The sequence below is a fragment of the Phyllostomus hastatus genome, unplaced genomic scaffold (assembly GCF_019186645.2).
Source record: "Phyllostomus hastatus isolate PE091 unplaced genomic scaffold, TTU_PhHast_1.1 phas_scaffold_21, whole genome shotgun sequence".
Lineage (NCBI taxonomy): Eukaryota > Metazoa > Chordata > Mammalia > Chiroptera > Phyllostomidae > Phyllostomus > Phyllostomus hastatus.
Window position 1 is genome coordinate 7,239,276 of NW_025334017.1, and position 23,129 is coordinate 7,262,404.

Here is a 23,129-nt window from a genome sequence, read left to right on the forward strand (position 1 = left end):
GATTTCTTTTAGCATCCTGAAAACCAGTGTTTTGAACTCTGCATCTGATAGGTTCCTTATCTCTACTTCATTTAGTTCTTTCTCTGGAGTTTTGTTCTATTTTTTCATTGTGGCTATATTTCTTTGTCTCCTCAATTTGGCAGCCTCCCTGTGTTTATTTCTATATATTCTGTAGAGCTGCTTTGACTTCCTGTCTTAGTGGCATGGCCTACTGTAGAAAAGACACCCATATGGATGAATGTGGCCTCTTTAAATCCTCCGTTGTCAGACTTCCATACAGTTTGATTTTCTGACAAATTTGGGCAATGTTTGTTCTACAGTTTAGTTGTAATTTTTTGCTGTTGTTGTGCATGGAGGGAAAGTGTGTTTACCTAAGCTTCCCTCTTTGCCATAAGTCTCTTAATCTGTATAGAGCCTAAGTGATGTGTTCTTTCCCCAAGGTCCGTGGGCTCTCAAGCTATCTTCTAACTGAAAAATTTTCACTAATTTCTATTGAAATTTTGCACTCTCCTGCCTGCAGCCAGCTGGGTGGTCCCAGTGGCAGCCCCTGGCATGCACTGTGCCACAGCACAACTGCCACAATGGATTTCTTACTTAATCAAAGCCGATCTGAAGGAAAATGACAGTCAGCATATGATTCTAATCAATCATTTCCAAGTACTGTGTCACACCATTGGCAAAATATTACTGGGCACTGCCTCATCTCTAATAAGACTGAAATATGAGGAAAGGAAAACTTATCTGTGACATGATTTGTTTATATCAGAGCAGCCACTCTGAAACACTCAGTTTTTCTTTTACCCAGTGATGAATGGAAAAAAGAGTCAGATAGCAGGAAAAACAAATACAAAAGGGATGTTTTAAATAATGGTTTTCAGTTGTTCTTGGCTGTTCCATTTTCAATGTTTCCACAGCACTTTCTGTACACGCATGTTTACATCTAGTTTCACCTTGGAATATGGTGGATCAGAAAATAATCTCTGGTCACTTTCAGTCTGTTCTATGTCTCCATGCCTGTGGTTCTATTTTGTTTGTTAGTTTATTTTGTTAGAGGGGAGGGCGGAGGGCAATAATGGTGGAAAGAAGAGGAAGGGACTAGACAAAGGACATGTATGAATGATCCACAGACATGGACAACAGTGTGGGAGCTGACTGTGGGAGTTGGGGGGCAGGATGGGTGGAGGAAGGCAAAGGAGGGGGGAATGGGACAACTGCAATAAAATAACAATAAAAAATGATGAAAAACTAATCTCAAAAAAGAAAAAGCAAATTCTTAAGTTATGGTGGTCTTTCTCTCTCTAGAAGAGATTTCTTTTCTCTTTTCTATTTCTATCCTAGCAAAGACTTTAATCCATTTTTGTCTCAATTTCTATGTTAAATACCCTCATGGCACTTAGGGCTTTGATATTTGTTATTTGGGCAACAATGTCCTCAATTTTAATGAGAATATGCCTAAAAGAGAAAACCCAACTTGAATATTTTTCTCTAAATTTTTTCTGTTGAGTTGCATAGCCTTTTAATACCCCCCAGTGCACAGAGTCGCCAAACTGAAAACTACACAAGGGGGAACAATGACAATTCAACAAAGGGGAGAAACACAGATGATGAATTTTACTGAGCATTATCTCACGCCTTCAAGAAAATTGCACTCTACATCTCCCTGGAACACACAATGAGGATAATTTAAATGAAAATGTACTATCCATGGTAGTTAATTGTCACATAAAAGGCAGAGTCTGGGTAATAATCCTAAAAGGATTTTGGCCAAATACTGCAGCTACCAGATTTAGAATCCCACTTTAAGATGTTAATGGTTGAGTGATGATCCATGATTCATAACGTTCAAGTCTGTCATGTGAAAATGGAGGAAAATCTTCCTGTGCAAGCGTTTGTCAACTAAATGGTCATGGGCCTGGGTGTCTAACACAGCAGGCTCTCTCTTGTCATAGTCATTACTGACAAGTGGTTGATCACCTTAAAATGACTTTTTTAAAAGAGTTATAAGCAGATACAATATTCACACTTCTGCAAGTAAAGGTAGTTAGCAAAGTAAAGCTAACTTTACAATCACAAAGCACTGAGTTCTAAACACATGGTATCCCACACTGTCAGATTCCATGCTGCTGAGAACACTGTGATTAACTTCCAAGCCTTGCTTTTCTTTTTAAATAAAGCAGAGCTTATGATAGGCAGGGCTGAAACAAACAAGTCCAGGGAAATGGAATTATGAAAAAGGAGAAGAACGTGAGACACAAGGGCAGACGTTATTAACTTAGTAACTCTGAGGGCGGGCATGGTGGGATACTAGTGAGGGTATGGACTTTGAGGGCACAGAGACCTCAGTGCAATTCTGAGTCCTGTGATGTTAAATATGGGACCTTGGGCAAGTGTATTAATTTCACTAATCCTTACTTTACTAATGTATAAGCAGGCACAGTAATACCTATCTTGAGGACCTGTAAAGATTAGTATTATATACAAAAGTTCTCAGCACATGGACTGCAAACAGGAGGTATGTAATACATAACTGTTTTGTTATTTGAATACTATATAATACTTCAAAATTGGGTTTCCAAAATATTTTTTGGAAACTAGAAAATATTTTCCTATTAAAACAAGGTAATAATAAATTAAAACTACAAATCATTATAACAACAACTACTATTTATTGAGCACTTCCTACTTATTAAATGAACAACCATGAGCAAGTACTATTTCCAAAGGCACCTTGTGGACAATGAAATTGAAATACAAAGACACATTGCTCAATGTGATACAACCAGGACGGGATGGACCGACACCTGAAACCCAGCCATGTGGCTGTGGAGCCTAAGCTTCACTATATCGCCTTACTGATGATTAGAATTTCATCACCCTCCAGAAACCTGTTTATTTTTAACATGCTTGAACTATAATATATCTACAGCTATCTGCTATACCTCTATATATCACAGTCTTCCATTTTTAACAGATTTATTGAGATATACTTTACATGACATAAAATTCACTCAAATAACTTTTATACTTCATTAGTTTTTAGTACATCCACAGAATTGTGCAAGCATGAACACTATTTAATTTTAGAAAATTTTCATCACAACGAAAAGTAACTCCTTACACAGTAGCGCTCATCCCTTCTCAACCCATCTGCTCAGTCCCTGGCAATCATCAATCTACTTCTGTCTCAATTGAACTTGTCTCATCTGGACAGTTCATACAAACAGAATTATGTAACATGTGGCCTTTGGGTATGGCTTCTTTTACGGAGCATGTTTTCAAGGTTCATCCATGTTGTGCCGTGTATCAGCACTTCATTTTTTAAATTGCCATTGTGTCGATATAACACATTTTGTTCATTCACTCATTCATCATTTAGGTAGGTATCTGGTTGGTTCTTCCCACTTTTTTGCTTTTATGAATACTTCTACTATGAACATACTTGTACACATTTTTTGTATGAACATAAATTTTCATTTCTCTTGAATATATACCTGGAAGTAGAATTGCTGGGCCATGTGGCAACTCTATGTTTAACTGCCAAACTATTTCCCAAAATGGCTGCACCACTTTACATTCCCACCAGCAATGGTTGAGGCTTCCAATTGCTCCATATACTTGGCAACACTTACTAATGTTCCCCTTTTTTATTATAGCCATCCTAGTGGGTGTGAAGTGGTATCGCATTGTGGTTCTGATTTGTATTTCCCTAATGATGAATGATGTTGAGCATCTTTTTATGTGCTTCTTGGCCCTTCATATATCTTCTTTGAATAAATGACTACTTCAATCCTTCTCCCACTTTTAAATTGAGTCATTTGTCTCTACATAATTGAATTATCAGAGTTCTTTTTATCTTCTGTCAGATATACAACTTGCAAATATTACCTCTCATTCTGTGGGTTTTATTTTTACTTTATTGATCAGGTCCTTTGAAGCACAAAAGTTTAAGTTTTGATGAAATTCAATTTATCTATCTTGTCTTCTGTCCCTTGGACTTTCAGTGTCATATTAAAAAAACAACAACACAAAAACTACCTAACTCCATGTTAAGATGAGTTACTTCTATGTTTTCTTGTAAGCGTTTTATAGTTTATGTCTTCCATTCAGGTCTACTTCCCTCTTGAGTTCTTCTCTTATTTTTATAATATGAGGTAACATCATTATCAATCATAAATGTAGGGGCTTATTTCTGACTTTCTCTTATTTTCCACTGCTCTATGTCTATTTTTATGGCAGTATCACACTGCCTTGATTACTGTTGCTTTGCAATAAGTTTCAAAATTTGAAAGTGTGAGTCCTCCAACTTGGTTCTTTTTCAAAACTGTCTGGACTATTTTGGATCCCTTGTGTTATCATAGAAATCTTAGGATCAGTTTGTCAAATTTTGTTAAAAAAACAACAAAAAACAAACTAATAAAAAACCTGCCACATGGAATTTTGATAGAGATTGTGTTGAAAATTTAGGTCAATTTGGAGAGTATTGCTATCTTAATGATATTGAGTTTTCTGATTCATAAACATGGGATGCGTTTCTATTTATGTAGACGTTTTAAAGTTTCCTCCAATAAGGCTTTCTAAAATTTGTTAAGTATATGTTATAAGTCAAATTGTGCCCTCGCCCAGTTTATGTACTGAATTCCTCACCCCCACTACCGGAGAATGGGACCTTATTTGGAAATAGGTTGTTTACAGAAGTAATCAAGTTACAACTAGGACATTGGGGTGGGTCCTAATTTGATATGACTAGAGTCTTTATAAAAAAGATAAATTTGGAGAAAGACACACACACAGGGAAAATGCCATATGAAAAGGATGGCCAAAATCTCTAAGACACAAACTCCAATAATTGCCAGGAAACCACCAGAAGCTAGGAAGAGAGGGATGGGCAGGCTCCCTAGGGGTTCTCGAAAGGAACCACACAGCCAGCACCTTGATCTTGGACTTCCAGCCTCTAGAGCTACGTAACAATGAATTTTTGTTATTTAAGCTACCTAGTATGTGTGGTATTTTGTTATGGCAGTCCTACCAAAATAATACAGTATCATTACTTTTTGATGCTATTGCAAATGAAATTGTTTTCTTAATTTCATCATGGGAGTATTTGTTTGCTAATATAAAGAAAAGCAATTGATTTTTATACACTTATCTTGTATCCTGAAGCTTGTCAAAGTAATGTCATCTGCAAAATACAAAATATGTCATCTGCAAAATACAGATAATGTTATTCTTCCTTTTAATCTTTTATCATTAGGTATGATGGTATTTATAGGTTTCTGTAGATGCTACTTTTAAATTGCTAGTGTTATATACATATTTTTAATCATAAAAGTTTTGAATTTTGTTAAATGCCTTTTCAGTCTAATGAAATGATCATGCAATTTCAATTCTTTATCCTAATAATATGGGTTATTATACTGATTTACATTTGTATTCCCCGAAACATTCTACTTGGTCATGGTATAGAATCCATTTTATATGTTGCTGGATTCAGTATGCTAATATTTTGTTGAAGGTTTTTGTGTCTATATTCATAAGAGCTTTTGGTCTACAGTTTTCTTCTTCTGTTATATCTTTGTCAGGTTTGGGTATCAAGATGACACCAGCTCATAAAATGAGTTGACAAATTTTCCTTCCTCTTTTATTTTTTAGAAGTTTGTGAAGAACTGACATCAGTTACTATTTAAATATTTGATACAATTTACCAACGAAAAACATCTGAGCCTGGATTTATTTTTGTGAGAAGCTTTCAAACTAACATTTAATCTCTTTATTTGTTATAAGTGTAGTTAGATTTTCTATTTCCTTATGAGTCAGTTTCAGTAGCTTGTGGCTTTCTAATAGTTCACCAATTTCACCTAGGTTATCTAATTTATTAGCATATAGTTGTTCATACTGTTCCCTTATAATCTTTTAAGTTTTGTAAATTTAGTAGTGATGTCTCTTCTTTCATTCCTGATTTCGGCAATTTGAGTCTTCACTCTTTTTTTTTTATTATTAGTCAGTGTGGCTAACAGTTTGTAAAATAATTTTTAAAGAACCAAATTTTGGTTTTATTGATTTTTTTATTGTTTTTCTATTCACTGTCTCATTTATAGCTACTGTAATCTTTATTCTACTTGCTTTGGGATTGTTTTGCTCTGCTATGTTATCTTCTTGAAGTAAACCATTAGATTATTTTATAATCATTCTCTTCTTTTTAAATGTAGGCATTAACAGGTATAAATTTCTAAGAACTGCTGCAGCTGCACCCTGTAAATTCTGCTGTGTAAGTATTTTTGTTCCACTCATCTCAAAATACTTTCTAATTTCTCTTGTAATTTCATTTTTGACTCATTGGTTACTTAAGATCCTGTTGTTCAACTTCCACATATTTGTGAATTTCTCAACTTTCTTTTGGTTAGTGATTTCTGATTTCATTCCCCTGTGGTTAGAGAACAGGCTTCATTTTATAGTATTTCAATACTTTTAGTTTGTTTTGAGCCTTGTTTATTGGCCCAGCATATGGTATGTCCTGAAGAAAGTTTCATGTGTACCCGAGAAGACTGTGTATTCAGTTTGTGCTGAGGAGTATTCTATAGATGTCACTACCTTCTTCATTAAAGTTTTTTTTCCAGATTCTTGTTTGCCCCAATTGGTACAGCTGTCTTGGGTAGCTGTGGTATTTAAAAAATAAACAAAAACTGCCACTGACTATTTTATCTAACAGACTGGGACAACGCTTTACTTCTGAGTGAGGTCAAAGAACAATGGTGTGCTGAGTATGGGGCTCTCCAAGCAGCCCAAGACAGACCAAACACTGGCAGTGCTCTGCATATAGAACTCTGTGCGGTGCTCCCACCTGGTCTGCTCCCATGGATGCCTGCAGGGCTGGTCTTCACAGCCAGTGCAGTGAGAATGCCAGCCTGCCAGGCTGTGTTGGAGCTGGGGAGGAGTGGATGGAAGTAAGTTAAGGTACTATCTCACAAATCCTGCTGTTCTTACTGAGGTTTAGCAGACTTTCTTGGATAATGTTTCTCAGATGGTTATACATCTTTAGATAATGTATGAGTTCTGAAAATGTTGATTTTTGAAAAGTTTTCTCAGCATTTTTTTGCTTTTATGAAGAACCAGATTTATAAAATATTCTTTTTGCCATTCCAAAATCCTTCCCCATTGCCCGATATTTTGTAAGCATACATGCTTGAAGTTTTAACAGGAACTCTGAACATTGTACATACCTTCCCCATTAGGCAATAGCACTGTCTAGAAAAGAATGCCCTTGCTTCCTGCTCCTGAAATGGCAGGGAGAGGGGATCTTTTCCTTTTCCTTCTACAGTCCCTTCTCTCCCAGGGCAGTAGAAGTAGAGAATTCCCCCCACATTCAGGGAAGGCCAAGAAGGATGCCAATTGTGCCAACTGCTTGTATGTGAGAAAGGCTCAGTAATAAGATTTTTATATACCTGGGATTTCTGCCACACCTATGAAACAACTCAAGAAAACAAAGTTTATAGAAACTCTTACAAAAGACCTCATTTGCGAGTGTCTCTCATGCGTCAGATGGTGCTAGTCCTGTACTAGTCCTGACGGACGTGGTCCACCCTCATAGCGCACGTTCTCATGGGGCTCCCGAGAACCAAAGGGGCTGTTAGGACACAGTGCGTTAGTGCTTAAAAAGGACATACAAAGTGCCTTTAAACACATGTAAGAAAGGACCTCTAAGTTATCGCCCTAAAAGAAATAACAACTTTTCTAACATGTGAAGGATAAATAGGAATTAGATGTGAAGGGGACAGGAGAAAAGAAAAAGGGAAGGGGTAAAGGAGAAGAAACTATCCTAAAGAGGAAACTATCCTCTGGTGGGAGGGGAGATTTTGGCTGAATTAAAGATAGTACAGTGTGGTGGTAAGAGATCAGGACAGAATCATAAACCTGGAATTTAGAGTAGGCCTGAATCCCTAATCAAAACCATGAAGTTGGAAAGGAATATATCATGGGATTAGACAGCGAACTAATTTTCACATTGAATGTTAATGTTGCTATGCAGTTGGAGAGAGAATGAAAAAAGTGAGAAGCCTATTTGGGAAGCATAGCTTCGGTAGAAATTTAACAGCATTTGAACCAGAGCAGAAAAGATTTCTTAGAAATGAATCATAAGAAAGGGAGAACAGAGAACACATTCGGGCCTGAGGGCAGGTCCACAGTCAGCCAGGGCACTGAGCAACTAGGTCGCCTCCCAAGCATGCATTGTGCCTCTTTCTCCTTTCTAACAGAGCCCTAATTTGGTTCAGATGCTCACCCTCCTGCAGATCACCCACTGGATGTAGAGGAATGTGGTTGTTCCCTGTCTCCAGGGGTTGATCTGTTGTTTGAAAGGAAATCTCATAGCCCCTTGCCAATAATTCATGCAGAGGGGAAATGTGACTTAAACTGGCTCAGTCAGATAAGAGGAAAGATTTTTGTTCCCTGCTTGATGGAGAGGACACTCTTTCTCCTGCTGGATGCTGGTTGCCTCAGCCTGTTGCGAGCTACCTGGTTTCTCAGACTCTGTTGTAACTGTGAGTACCCATGTGACATGGTTACAACCAATAGGACAGGGTCTGCTTAGAGGTTTGTAGAAGGGCTGGTGCGGTGGCTGAACAATGTTATGAAGCCCCCAAATACTCTTCAACCCCCATTCCAGTTTCTGCTGGCAGTCACATTGTAGAAAGCTCTCGCAAGGACAAAGATGACCAAGGAGGAGCACAAAGACAGGAAAATCTTCCCCTGGTGCTGCTGCCTGAGGTCTGCCCTGCTGCCAGGCTTCCTGCACATGAGTCAGTCAAAGTCCTTGTGGTTTCAGCCAGATTCATGCTTCATTTCTGTTACTTGAACTTGAAAGTATCCTAAAAGCTATAGTGGAGAAACGTACTTACAAAGAGATCAAGAGAAAAAGATTAGCTAGTAGAGCGAGAATCAGAAGGGCTCAGTGTGATACAATCTGAGACAGGATCGAGTTTTACAAAGAAAAGAATCACTGACAATGTTAAATGTAGTGCATGTATCGAAGGAGATGTTTTTTCTATACTATTTCTCCTTTGGATAGAGAACCTCTTTAAATCAATCCACGCCCACTGCCACCACACCATGGCTTCCGATTTATAAAACATCCAAAGGCTAACTGATGGCAGCCTACTCTACACTGGATTATGATGAAAATTATGGATCACGATTTGTTTATGATGATTATATAGTGTGTTTTTACAATGAAATACAGAATAAACATGGTTAGGTAAGACACATTCAACGTAAGCACACAGATACTGCATGAAAATTTTTTTTTTCCCCAAGTAGACCAAATTAATTAGTAAAATCTTGTAAGTCTTATAGACATATTTTATTTAACATATTCTTTAACAAAAATTTGAATGTAAAATATTTATCTAAAGATTGAGAAAACAGTATAAGAAACCCCCAAATATCCATCACCCAGATTCCAAAACTGTCAAGCTCTGTCATTCTTGCTTCTCCCTCCGCACCTCTCTCACGGTGAGGAATGCAGCTGTATTGCCTGGTGGAAGAACAGCCCACTAGCTCTGCCCCTGGCTCACCTGACCTTATCTGAATAGGAGTGGACAGAGGGGGAGGCACTTGGTAGACCAGTACTGCTGCCTGAAATCCAGATCAACACAGTGGCTAAACATAACATTCCTTCCAACGGTGGAAAAGTTTGAATATAAATGAAGAGAAGCAGGAGTAGCAGATGAAGAGAAGGGAATGGACAAATGGGCTATGTAATGAGGGAAACCTAATATATATATCAACACCTCAAAAGAGGCTGAGAACAAGAGATGATATTGTCTCTTAGCTCAACTGTATCAGATGTCTGAAAGGGAGAAGCCACCTATTGCTGGGACCATTCCTACCAGATCCGTGGAGGCCTGTGAACTTGAGTGGCCTTGTGCTGGGAAATATTTTCATATGATATGATGATGGACTAACCATTAATGAATGAATGGGACTCCAAAATGCACCACTGTCTATTAACCGTTATAACCCTTTTGTTAAAAGGGATCCATTCACCATTGGGCGGCCTGTAGTATAATAATAGCATGCATATTTGGTCTACCTCCCAGGTTCCTGGCACAGAGCTCCTGAAAGCCTTGATATTTCCTGAATGGTAGGAGTTTCTTTGTCATTCATTAGAAGCTCCTAGAACACACCTAAATTTATGTTGATGAGGTGACTTAGGATGGACCCCTCAATTGTCTCAGGATGGGTCTGGTCACCAAAAGGACCAAATGATTAGAGGGTTAGAACTTTCAGGCCCACCCACCCACCACTCTTGAATGACAAGATGTGATGGGCTACTGGATTGGGGGAAGGAATCCAAATACCAAGAGGATGTCATACCTCGTTCTATGGGGACAGAAGCTCCTGCACTCAGACCTTTCGAGACCTGCTCTGTGTACCTCTTCATCTGGCTGTTCATTGTTGTTCTTTATAACATCCCTCGTAAAAAAACTAGTAAACCTAAGTGACTATTTCTGAGTTCTGTGAGCCATTCTAGCATGTAAACTGAATCCAATGAAGGGCTTGTGGGAAGCTCTGATTTACAGACAGTTGGTCAGAAGCACAGGTGACAACCTGGACTTGTACTGGCGTCTGATATGGGGGCTGTCTTGTGGGGCTGAGGAACATGATGCTATCTCCAGGGAGACGGTGTCGGAACTGAGTTAAATTTGTAGGACACCCAGTCAATGTCCACTGAGAACTGGAGAACTGCTTGGTGGTGCTGGAAAACACATACTGCAGGCACAGTACCAGCTGTTTAAAAACCAGAATGTTGTTTCTCACATGAATAATGTACAGATGGCAGTGGGATTCTCAGACCGGACCACTGACACCCATCTAATGCACAAAAGAGATGGCTTCGGTGCTCCAACGGGTGTGCATGTGAGGCAGACGTGAGAATCCCTGTCTTCTGTTCAGTCAGATGTCAAAGGGATTTGCAAAAATACAAAAGCAATTCCAATCTTCTCACTACATTTTTTTGTTTAGAAGATATAGTTATTTTTTTAAAGGGGAGATTTTTTAAAAAAAATTTTTAAATTGTCTATTTATTTTTTAGAGAGGGAAAGGAGGGGGGGAGAGAGAGAGATAGAAACATCAATGTGAGGTTGCTGGGAGTCATGGCCTGCAACCCAGGCATGTACCCTGACTGGGAATCAAACCTGTGACACTTTGGTTCACAGCCCGTGCTCAATCTACTGAGCTACGCCAGCCAGGGCTTATAGTTATTTTTTTTGATAAGTTATTTATATTAACATGTGAGGGAGTTGCTTTTAACTTTAAAGAATTCAAAAATAATTATTATATTTCTTTAGTTCCAATTTCTGATAATTATATTGATAGACATAACCTGCACACACACACACACACACACACACCCCTTGGAGTGTGCAATGATTTTTAGGCGTGTAAAGGAGTAGTTCAGCTGGAATGTGTGAGAACTGCTCTTTAAGAAAAATTCCTTTCTTCATCATCTCAACTAAACTTCTGGCTAATGTCACCGGATATAAAATCTATCTCCTCCTTGACATGCCTTTGCACGAGAAGCACCCTGATTTTGAGCAGGAAACAGACAGCGATTTGGTGAGGATAAAGGCTAAGTCAACACTCACCTTCACTAACTCCATGTAGCCCGTCTCTCTTGGGGTCCACCAGGGCTGGGCTTTCAGTCCCTGCACATTGTACAGTGAGCGCTGCCAAACAGATGCGAAGTGCCCCCTCTTGTGCCCAAGCTCGTACCACTTATATGCCTGAAATAACAGAAAAATGAACGGCAATTGAGGCATTTTTCATGCATTTTAAAATTCAAGTCACTGCAAATAAAGTGTTACTTTGTGACATTTAAATAAAGAGCTTGCTAGTCAGGCCCAAATCTGTTACACTGGTGAGAATACTGTCATTTGATTGGGTGTCTGGTTATGACCTATTACCACATGAAAGTGTGCATTTTATTTTCAGTCTTAGGCTGTGAAGTCTTTTAATAAAGGATTCATGCTGCAGGCACTCTGTCTCCCTCAGAGTGTCCAGCACACAGTCTGGGACTTATTGGTTGAGTAATAAATAATTATACACACTAAAGGCACTACAGACACTAGAGAATACTATATGTATTCTAGCTTTCATTTCTTTAATTCCATTTTTATGTTTCCTTTAAAAGAAAAGGATTATGATTTTGATAACTTCTTCTAAGATATTTACATTTACTGACTGGGAATGCTAACATTGAGAATGCCTCCTTTTCACGTGTATGTTCTTCCACCTCTGCACTGAGGAAGCCAGCTCCCGGTGACCGAGGGTAAATCCTCCACTCCATTAAGTAGACAAAAGGAAATATTATTCTCTGTTGGCATTAATAGAGTGATAGATCATATTAGATTTTTTTCAAAGGGGGTTTTTGTTCCTTTTCCTCTCCAGCCATAAGGGGCACCATTTGTGGCTGCAGGCTGGCTGTAACGTGACACGAGTTGCCTCCAAGACGAGGCCTTTCAGGGACAGCTGGCTGCAGAGCAGTGGCTCCATATGTCTCCTGCAATGACGGCTGGCCATATGCTCTCCCAGCGGCCCTCCCCACACTTCCTGCAGGGCGCAAGTCCGCTGTCCTCAGGACAGAAGGCGACTCCAGTGAGACACTCAGTTGTCTCCCTCTGTTAGTATAGGTCTGATCTAATGGTTACTTCGGAAGAGTGATTTCAAATACACATTTTGATCAATTAAGGATAGCCATTTAATACCAAGCAGGTTAAGAAGAGTTATCTTCATAAAACTCCGGATGTATGAGTACTTTAAATGTATACTATAGTAACTTTTAAAAATCTTTTCTTATTCATACTTCAAAATTTCCTTCTTTGGAAAAATCGGGTGTGACAACAGGCCCACTCCACGGTTTCAGTGGCTCACGTCGGTTAGTGCTCGCTCTCTCACACGTCATGGGCTTTTGACCCTTCCCATAACTGCAAATATCTCCAATTTACGAATGTTGAAACTGAGGTTCAAAAAGCCTCAAATCTCCAACTATAACCCAGGGCTTCTGGTGACTCGTTCCACAATCCTCACATCTTTGTATCATTAAAAAAATAAAAAACCATCACAAGTGATATCCTTATTTAATAACCTTTCTCAATAATAGGTCAAGTGAAGAATGTATGTGTTGACCATTTTTATGTTTTCCTTGAAATACATGTACATTGTAGCCATTAAGGAGAAACTTTAAAAACCAGAAACTTAAAACAGCTAATTGTCTGACTTAAGAAAAAAATAACATTTTACTGCTGGAATTCACTAGACTATTTTCACTAATTTAGTCCAATGTAAACTTAGGATTTCATTTCCTATATTTTTCAGTGTTAAAGTGAATGATGATTTTAATTACAACAGGTGATTTTTTTTTAAATTTTAAGGTTTATTAATTTCTGAATCATCAGCAGTTCATTCTCTTAACTATGTATATTGTTAGAATAGTGAAAAACATTTGCTGTAAGCTCCAGCCAAGGAGCTAGAAGTCCTTAATGATAGTCTTGGCCTTACCAGTCACCGTGCTGGATGTGGGGCCCCTGGCTTCACTGACAAGGTCACATCTGCACCATCTCTAAGCCCTTTCCTGACACTCAGAGTCAGTCCTCCTGGGCCCTGAATTCTGTGCCCCCCATTTAACTTTTAGAGAAACACACCATGACAGTAATACATGAGGAATTTTATAAAAGTCATCTTCAATGATATCTTCAATGAAGGTAAAATCATCTTCAGTTACATAGAAGACCCAGAGAATTCAGCCAGGTTGCCCCCACCTTTCTTTAACATATAAACTACTTTTCAATAAGAGTTGCCAGAAAATCAGTCATCAAGTTAGAATCCTCTGAAAACTTCCCCGGTATTATTTCCCTTTTATGCCTCTAATCAGGAATCCTAAAATAGAGTGCCCTGAGGGCACCTTCTTCAAAGCATTTTCTATATTTCAAATTATTGCCATGCACGGTTCCACACACACCCGACACAGAAATAGTGTGTTGAACGATTCCAACTCAGGCCCCACCTCAGCCAGAGTTCCTTACACTGGAGCATGGTGAACATGGGGCCTGGGAGGCACACTTGTGGTGAGAACAGTTGGCTGCAGCTGGCCGGTGGAGGACTGTGAATGCCATAACTTAGAAACAGGACTATATTTTTATTTTGCACCTGTTTGAACCTAAGATGGCCTGGAAGAAGGTTAAGACGAAAGCAGGAAGCAACAGCCAGGTTCTTATAGCCAGCGCTGACGTGGAAGGTAACATTCGACAGCACTGGACTGAGCAAGAGGGAAGGTGAGAAGGGCGCCAAGGACTCCAACGGGTGGACTTTTTGGACCCTGGCCGTCTAGATGGGAGCCTCTCCAAGCAGGAGGGGCTAGAGCTGACTCAATTGCTGATCTTGCGAAGTTGTTAATGTCATCAAATAAGAAGAGATGGAACCCAGGAGACAGAACGGTTTAGAGGAAGACAAGTGAGCTGTCTTTATGACATTGTGTGGTGACACTAAGCAAGCAGCAGACACACGAATCTAGATTTTGGGAGACAAGCACTGGAATGTGGATATGGGAGTTATGGAAATATTGGGAATAGCTGAGGCTGAATTGCTAAGACTATTGTGGTTTGTCTTCCTCCCTCTTCTTGTCCATACAAACACACCCATTTGAAAAACCTTCTTCAAAAACAATTTTATTGTTAGCCTCTGCAGCACAGAGGCTGTGGATTTGCTTCTCTTTCGGTGCCTGAAGCAAAGTTCCATGCACTGAGACCATGAAGGATGGTTGATTCTTGATATGCAAACTCAGAGCATGGCAGTCAATTCACAGATTCAATTCTGGGCACTAACAATTTACTAACATGGGGTTTCCACAGGCTTGTTTTTATTCCACTGTAAGAAGGAATCCTTGTGCACTTTTTAAATTCAAGAACAGTTTGTTCTGTGCATATTAATAAGTAAGCAAGCTAATAGAACAATAGTCTCGTATGTTCAAACCCCAAGCCCTTAACAAGTGTTTAGTGCTGAATTCTTTGCTCTTGAAATAAGGGCTGTTTTCATCTAAGATGTGAGAAGAAATCATAGACTCCTTTTATCTATCTTTGCCCTGGACCCTGAGATGCTCAAAGATAAATTAATTAGTGACAGATACATTTACAGAAATCAGACACAGACATTTACCCAGTGTTAGATACTACAGCAAAATCTTTCTTATCTCCCTCATTCAAAGGAGGGATCAGGCATCTACATCTAAAAGAATTAACACAAAAAATGATTATTAATCAGCAATTTCCTCTCCCTTTTTTCTCTTCACCTCTCATGCCTCATTCTGTTTCAATGGACTGACTGGTGGGCTAGAGAGGGAAAGGTACAGATACATAGAAATGTATAAAGAAAAGTGTCAGCTATTCAACCTCTGTTACCCCAGATAGGTTCGTGTCTCTAGCTGGCCATTACTCCACCACCAAACCCCTTGCTCCAATGAGCCTTTGATTGTCCAAATGGCCCCATGTTATTAATCGTAGAAGCCTGATGCTGTGTTATACTTAGATGCCACTTGGTCACATATATGGAATACAAGAGTTATGAAGATTCAGTGTCTCACTTCACCCTTTAACCCTGACTCTAAGCAGAGTCCGGCCTAGAGCCGTGCAAGGTCCTGTGGTGGCAGCTCTGTTGTCCAGCAATGTCATGTAAATCGTGGCAGGTTGACTGTGATCATTTGGGAATTTACTGCATTTGTTAGGATTAATGATCAATTATGTTTAAAGAAGTTGATGTTGTACTCAGAAAATGTAACAACCACAAAGGAAATATGTAACTTGTTTCAGTTACTATATTTTCTGTCTCAGTACCTGTTATTACCATTGCTAAAGGTGTTCATCTCAATCTTGATATTAAATATTTCAGAAGGTAATTTACACAATTAACCATGGGGTTCAGTGTGCTTAGGAATCAGCTGAATAAAGACTTCCCTCTAAAATAATTACCTTTTAAGCTCCAAAATAAAAATAAATCTAAGCAAACTGTTAAAATACTTTAAAAATACTTAGATAGTTTAGAAGATATTACTTTATTTCATACTTTAAAAATGTTTAAGGTAATGTCTATCATATACACACACAGATACACACAGAGACACACTAATTTAGAGATTGCTTTTATGATTCCTCAGATACTTTCTTTCAGAAATTGTAAAAGCCAAATCCCAAAAATTCTTTATGAGATTAGGTAGGAGTTGTTGAGTTGTTTCAAAAAAGTTTAAGTCACTACCTTCAAAAATTTCTGTTCAAAATGTTTTTTCAACTCTAACTTTCTCTTTGCCCCCACTCTATCCTCTTTTAAAACAGAAAGTTCACGAACGCATTACCTCCGTGCTCCCGACCCTCTGCAAGGCGTCCCCCAGGTGAAAATAGAATCGCCCATCATCAGTGCCAGGATCCCCAGATTCTATTCCTTCCTGCAGAAAAGACGGTGTTGGCATTTGTGAAAGAATTAAATACCATGTTTAATTCACTGATTCACTTAATCATTATATACCACATGAAAATCTAAGAACCAGACAAGTACTTCTTAATATTAAAGCTTGGCAGTTAGATTACTGGTCAATATTTACAATGTGAGTATAATAAAAAAGGAGGTAATAACAGTTAAATTTAACAACACATTCATCATTAATTGATCACAAAATTAGCATGATGCTTTGTGAATTGTCTCTGTGGGTGTGATCATATTTCAATATCCTAAAAAGTTTCTTTGGGTGGGTATCTATCACATTTATTTTGCTCTACAAATCTGGACATCTGTCATCTAGAGGCTTTTTAAAAAATACGTGAACCAAAATGTTTAGTTGTGCATATATATCGGAAGTCATAGAGACCCAACTGCAAATAGTATTTTTTCCCTCTCCAAATAAATGTGCTCTTACCTTTTAATAAAATACTTTATAAAACATATGATATGATTAAAGCTAATTCGAATCTTTGAAAATGTAATTGTTATTAAACAAATCCTATTCTAAAACACTTAGCTGATATCTATCCTAATCTTCCACATAAGTACTAAATTAAAATTTATGTAAAAAATAGAGAGAAAATATTAAAGCAAGTGAATAAATTTTAAAAAGTAAAAGAAGGACACAGGTAAAGGTATTTAAATATCAAGGAGTAAATCTGCCTCCTTGAGGCTTTTTCACAAGAAGCGGTGTTTTCTTGGGAAGAAGTCTCACCGGCACAGTGTTGAAAAGCAGCTGCGAGAAACAGGAGAGGGTCACTCAGGAGAGGGGGAGGGCTGTGGTCGGGGTTCCTGACTGACAGGCACCTGAACAAAAGTCCTCCTTGGTTAACAGAACACCTTGCCCTCCGTCTCCGCGTCTCTGGAGCAGGAGAGTCCTATCAGGCCCTCATCGTGTCAAAGCAAACCCAGGAGAGCACTTTAAATCAGAGAGATGCACACGCCCACAAGGTGGTGGCCCGGGCGGAAAAGTTTGCAGAGGCCCGGGGACAGCCGAGGCAGACTGTAGGGTGCACGCCTCTCCAGGGGACACCGCTGCTCAGCTCCAGGGGTGGGGGCCAGATAGAACCCTTCACGAGAAACCAGACATCTGCATGATTACATAAAATGTTCAGATTCTCAACAGAGACAAGCAGTTAAAATTGTTTTCAGTAGAATTATGTTGGCCAAATATAACATGCAAGCTATTTGCAGCGGGCTGTTATTTGGCATCTGTTTAAGTGCTGTGAAGGAAAGAGATCATAAAAGGGTAATATACTGCTACTTAAAAAGAAGTTCACAGGCATTCAATCAGCTGCTGGTCCAATATGATAGCCACTGGCTAATGTTATTATTTAACTTAAAATTAATTAGAATTAAAAATAAAAATTCAGTTCTTTAGTCCCACAAGCCACATTTTGGTGCTCAACAGCACCTGTGGCTGGTGGCTACCACAGGAGAGAGTACAGGAACATTTCCGCTGTATAGAAGGTTCTGCTGGGCAGCCCTGCACTAGACCAAATGTGGTTCTAGTTAGGTGACAAGGATTCAACTGGATATGTGAGAAAAATGACTGCATTTTCAATCTGAATATTCTGAGCTATCAGGCTTTTTGGAGTTTGAGCTATTCCATCTGCATTCATTACCTCACTTTGCATAGGTTCATGAGCCCTGTTTGGACAGGCTTTAGTGGACAATTCAATTGTGAAAGGGACATTTAATTCATTGCCCATATTTGAAAATATTACGTTAATTGTTTTGGAAGACACCTTTGACACTTCAATAAAAACTAATAACAACTGCAGTTTTAGGAATTTCTTCATAAAGTCTTTTCCAAAGAGTCTCTGCTCATACAGTTGGTATTTCTACATTTGACATTCTCAGTCACGGTGGAGGTCCACACCGGCCTATGAATGTCATGGTCACTCCCAGTCATGGTAGAGGTCCAACCAGCCTATGAATGTCACGGTCACTCCCAATGGAGGTGGAGATCCACACTGGCCTATGAACATCATGGTCAGAGGATATACATTTTCACCATGAAAAGACTCAGCGGTGCATACCAGTTAATCTACAAGGCACAGCCAAGGGTGTCCAAGTCATTCAAAAGAACTGGAAGATAAAAAAAGAGCAATGGTAGGGACAGTTACCTTTAAATAGGGAATGCTCTCTGCAATCTTGTTCTGTGCCTTCAGGATGAAGCCATAATGTACTTTAGCAAAGCCATCATTAGGTGTCACATTCAGAACCTAAAGTCAGAGAAAACAAAAAGCTATTGTGACTGACTACAAATTCTACAAATGACTGTCAAAACAAATTTTAATTAGCTTTGCTGTACTTGATTATGATGTTACAGCTTGAAACACTTGTGTTTTGTTTCACTGCAATATATTAGGCTTAAATGGCCCCATTTCCTCTCAACTCAATGTTTTCACATTTACATATTACTACTTCAAGAATGAAGAAATAAATATGAAAAGGCAATGACTGTTAAAGCATTTCTTCAACAATGCAAATTAGCAAAACAGCTGTCAATGGTTATGGCTCCAATATTTTTTCAGTAATCAAGAAAAATGACTTTAAATTTCCTATTTTAAAGTCAACTCTGAATGATTATACATTTCTTTACATACATGCTTCATATATTGCCTTAATTAACAGAAAATTTAGATTTCCATTTGTAATATATCATGATCCATTGATTCAACATGAATTTCTTGAAGGTCCGGACCATTTTAAGGACTGAGGATAAAGTGCTGAGCAAATCCAATAAGCTGTGATAAAACCCAGGTAAACATTTTAAATAAATCAAACCATGGTTTGTTTCCATATGCATTTGTTATGATTACAGATAAATTATTCAAAATGCCTCTAAATGAAATATTAGCAGTGAGAAATTAAAACATTCCTCTTGCGAAACTGCTTAGACAAACTGATTTACAGAACAAAAGTAAAAGATGAAGAAGGTTTGGGTTGAGTGAATATCCCCTTTTTCCTTGAGTCTAACAGAAAAGGGGGCACAGCCATGATGGGTTCCTTGCACAGGAGGAGTAAGTGTGCAGGAGAGGGTCCCCATGCCCTTTGCGACTCCACAGAACGCACCACAGACACTAGAGCATTTTCCAGCTTGTACCCCATCCCGCAGCCCATCCACTGGCAAATCTGGCCAATGCTACCTTTAAAATATATTCAGGATCACTTGTCATTTCCTTCACTGCTGCAACCCTGGTCCACGTCTATCATTTCTCCCCTCCCTGCACTCCCAGCCCTGCTTTCCTGTCACCCAGTCCCCACATGGGGCCCTAAATAGACTCACTAATCCTAGGTGAGATGTCAACCCCCCTCTGTTCAAAACCCAAAGGGGTTCCACTTCTCTCAGAGTAACACGGAGTTCTCCACTTCTCTGGCCTCTGACCAGCTACTCTGAGGCACCCTGCACTTCTTCCTGCTGCGATATAAGCCAAAGGCACGCTTGTCTCAGGACCTCTGCACCTGCGGTGCTCTTTAGCCCCAGTCTTCTAGCTATCTGAACGGCTCACTCTCTGACCTTGAGGAAGCCCTTGATTGAAGGCTACCATCTCAGTGGAAAGCTACGCCCAGCACCCGACCTAAAACAGACACCGTCCTCCTCATCACTGGTCACTTTCTAACTTCCTTATCCTGATTCATTTTTACTCCTTTTTATTCATGGCACTTATTTCCATTTGACTTACTATTTTCCCTCACTAAGAAATAAGCGCTACAGGGATTGTGCTTGTTGCACCCACTGCTGATCCTGTGTTCCGACGGTGCCTGGCACATAGCAGATAGTCAATAAGTCAGCACTGACTGAATGGAGGGGCACATGCAGGGTTTCTTCCCTAACTAAATCCCTGGAAGCACAGACCCTGCTTCTTCTGCACCTTCCACAGCACCTGCTACCAAGCTAGGTGCTGAGCAGGGAGGGGCTCAACCAATACCTCTGAAAGGGAACTGAACTGAGGCCAATCAATGTGCTACCAATGTTTCTGGTAGCACAACTCTGAAGGGGTTACTATAATTATTGCAGCTACACAGATGACATTTCTGTCTCCTGCAGACACACAGCCACCATCTTAAGTGATTAGCACACACAGACCTCTTCTAGGCTCCAGACATAGACAGATAAGGAAGATATACTTGCTTTTCTCGGAGAGCTCTCAGTTAAGGGAGGGAGAAGGACCCGGAGGCAGACAATGGTAATGCAGTGTGGTAAGTGTAACTATAGTGACAGGAATGAGGCATGCAGGGAGTACAGAGGAGGGACACCTAGCTCACTCTGGGGTGGGTGTGACAGGGCAAGGTATGAAAGGTGTTAAGGAATGAATGGGAGTTCACCAGGGAAAGGAATCATGGGAGGCAGAGGGAGCAGAGGCATTTAAGGCCAAGGGGGAAGTGGGTAAAAGGGAACAGTGGGCCAGGAACAGCAAAAGGGAATGAGATTGAAGAGGGCAGGAGGCAAATCACAAAGGCTCCTGTTTAGTTTCAGGTGCAAGATAACCCACCGGGGAGTAGAAAATGAAAAAGCTTCTGATGGCGTGTCTCTGAAATATAGCAGATACTATGCAACAGGCTCCAGGGCTCTCCTCCCCTGTGTGCTGCAGACAGTCCCATGCCCCATGGACACACATGCAGGGGGAGGGGAGGGGAGGGTGGGCGATCAGGCAACCAGACGCCGCCCTTTCTGCTGGATTCGTTCCGACTGCCCACTGTGCTTGTCGCATGTGGATGCATCACGACTGTGCACGGTGTATAATCCAGCTGTAATCAACAAGCCCTCTGAAAAGGACAAGGCTGTGTAAGATTTCTAAGAAACCCAGACTGATGTTAATACTAACAATGTAACAGGTTCTTTCTCTCTTTACACACACACATGCGCTGGTGCACGTGCCACAGAAAAAGACAAAAAATCCCGGTATAGCTGGCATGGCTAGTCCCAGCCCAAACTCTTTGCATGATACACTACCAGAATTTTAAAGATCATATAATCATAAAAATATTGTTTATAGATTGATATTACTAAAGTATATTTTTCAGGGAGAATGAACAATTTTGGGGCAGCTTTTAATTTCGAAATTCAAAACAATCTGAAATATTATTTCCTCTTAAAATTTATTTTCGAGTGTGTACCTTCTACAATGCACATCACATATTAGTACATACACACGTATACGTAATAGGTATACAAACATATGTTTCACAGGTACTTGCTGGAACATTTTGTACTGGCAGCTTACACATTCAAACGTGACTGAAGACCACAGCTGCGAGCAGTGGGAGCCACTGAAGAGTTAGAGCCGAGAATGGGAGGGTTGGACTTGTGGTCTGTGTTGGTGAAGGGGGAGGTCACAGCCCTGTACAGGATAAATCGGCCTAGTAGGCAAGAGCTGCTGAGTGCCTGAGTTAAATAAGCATAGAGGGGATCTGAAAGATACTCAGAAGGTAAAATGAAGAGAAACTAGTCAATTGGCACTGGATTGTAGACTCCATGAGGACACACTGTGCTTGTACCTTTAGCAACCATTTCCCAAGCTATGTGATGGGTTTCAACACATAGCTGTTGGCTAAGAGAATGGACACATGTGAGGAGCAGGAGGAGCTGACCTTGCGTCACTAGCAGGGTTACTCACTAATGCAGGAGTGCCTCCAAGAGCTGCGGAGGCGAGCGACCTACCTCTGACCGTTTTAAAGTCGGTCTTTGTTGAAACTAAATACAGCAAAAATCCAGAAAGGGAACGATCAATAATTTTTATTAGTTTACTCAAAGATAAAAATCAATGTGAAAAAATATAAAATTAAAGTATCAGTTTTCTGGAAATGATCTTTGACTGAGCCATAACATATCCGCATAAACTGTGGTTAAGGAAAGAGAATCCATTAGACACAGCTTATTAACTCTGGAGTGAGGGGAAGAAATAAAAGGCAAACCCCACACATATCTGCAGTCTTTAAAAAGAAACCCACTCAGTGTTGTCATATGACTATATTTTAGACTCTCTGCATCCTGTTGTGCTTGTTGAGATGGGATTATGATTTCAAACGTGTAAACAACATCAGGAAAATTTTATTTTTCAAGATGAAGAAAAATGTTTCAGTATCTGAGATTTAGCATCAGGTAGAAAGAGTAAATATGTTCATGGAAGACTTTGAGAAGGTGAGGAAGGACAAGTCCGTAGTGAGTGAGAGAAACTAATATGTTTTCAGACCCTACCCTGACCTCACCTGGGCGTGGTGCTCTTAGTCAAACATGGTCATGGTTTTTGGAAGGAAGGCAGGGAAGGAGGGAGGAGTTAATTCTACAATTCAATCTTTGTGGTCTCTGCAGGTCAATGGGTATATCGAATATAGTTGAACAATGCTTACATTCATACAATCCTGAATCTTTGAGATATATGATGTATCCCTTACCCAAACTTTGCCAGACAGGGTGCTCAGTGTTAGATTTTGGCCATTCACAAATGCAATGCCCCACATGGACATCTTTGCGACCTGGGACAGGTATGCTAGCGGATGGCACAGATTTTCAACACTGCAGGGTGAATCCACTTTGTGTGCATGTTTGACATGCTATAAAAAGTGAAGGTTTTGTTTCTGTT

General features: G+C 39.7%; 1 protein-coding gene across 3 annotated transcripts in view; it reads right to left on the reverse strand.

The window, feature by feature from the left end:
- Positions 1-23,129, reverse strand: part of ASPH (aspartate beta-hydroxylase) — a 200,603-nt gene that overhangs the window by 32,276 nt on the left and 145,198 nt on the right. For all 3 annotated transcript variants that reach the window (XM_045861467.1, XM_045861466.1, XM_045861468.1), the window contains 3 exons: positions 18,666-18,764; positions 16,394-16,483; positions 11,640-11,777 (listed from right to left, as the gene is read on the reverse strand). In XM_045861467.1, coding sequence (XP_045717423.1) covers positions 11,640-11,777; positions 16,394-16,483; positions 18,666-18,764 — 327 coding nt within the window. The remainder of the gene's footprint in view (positions 1-11,639; positions 11,778-16,393; positions 16,484-18,665; positions 18,765-23,129) is intronic.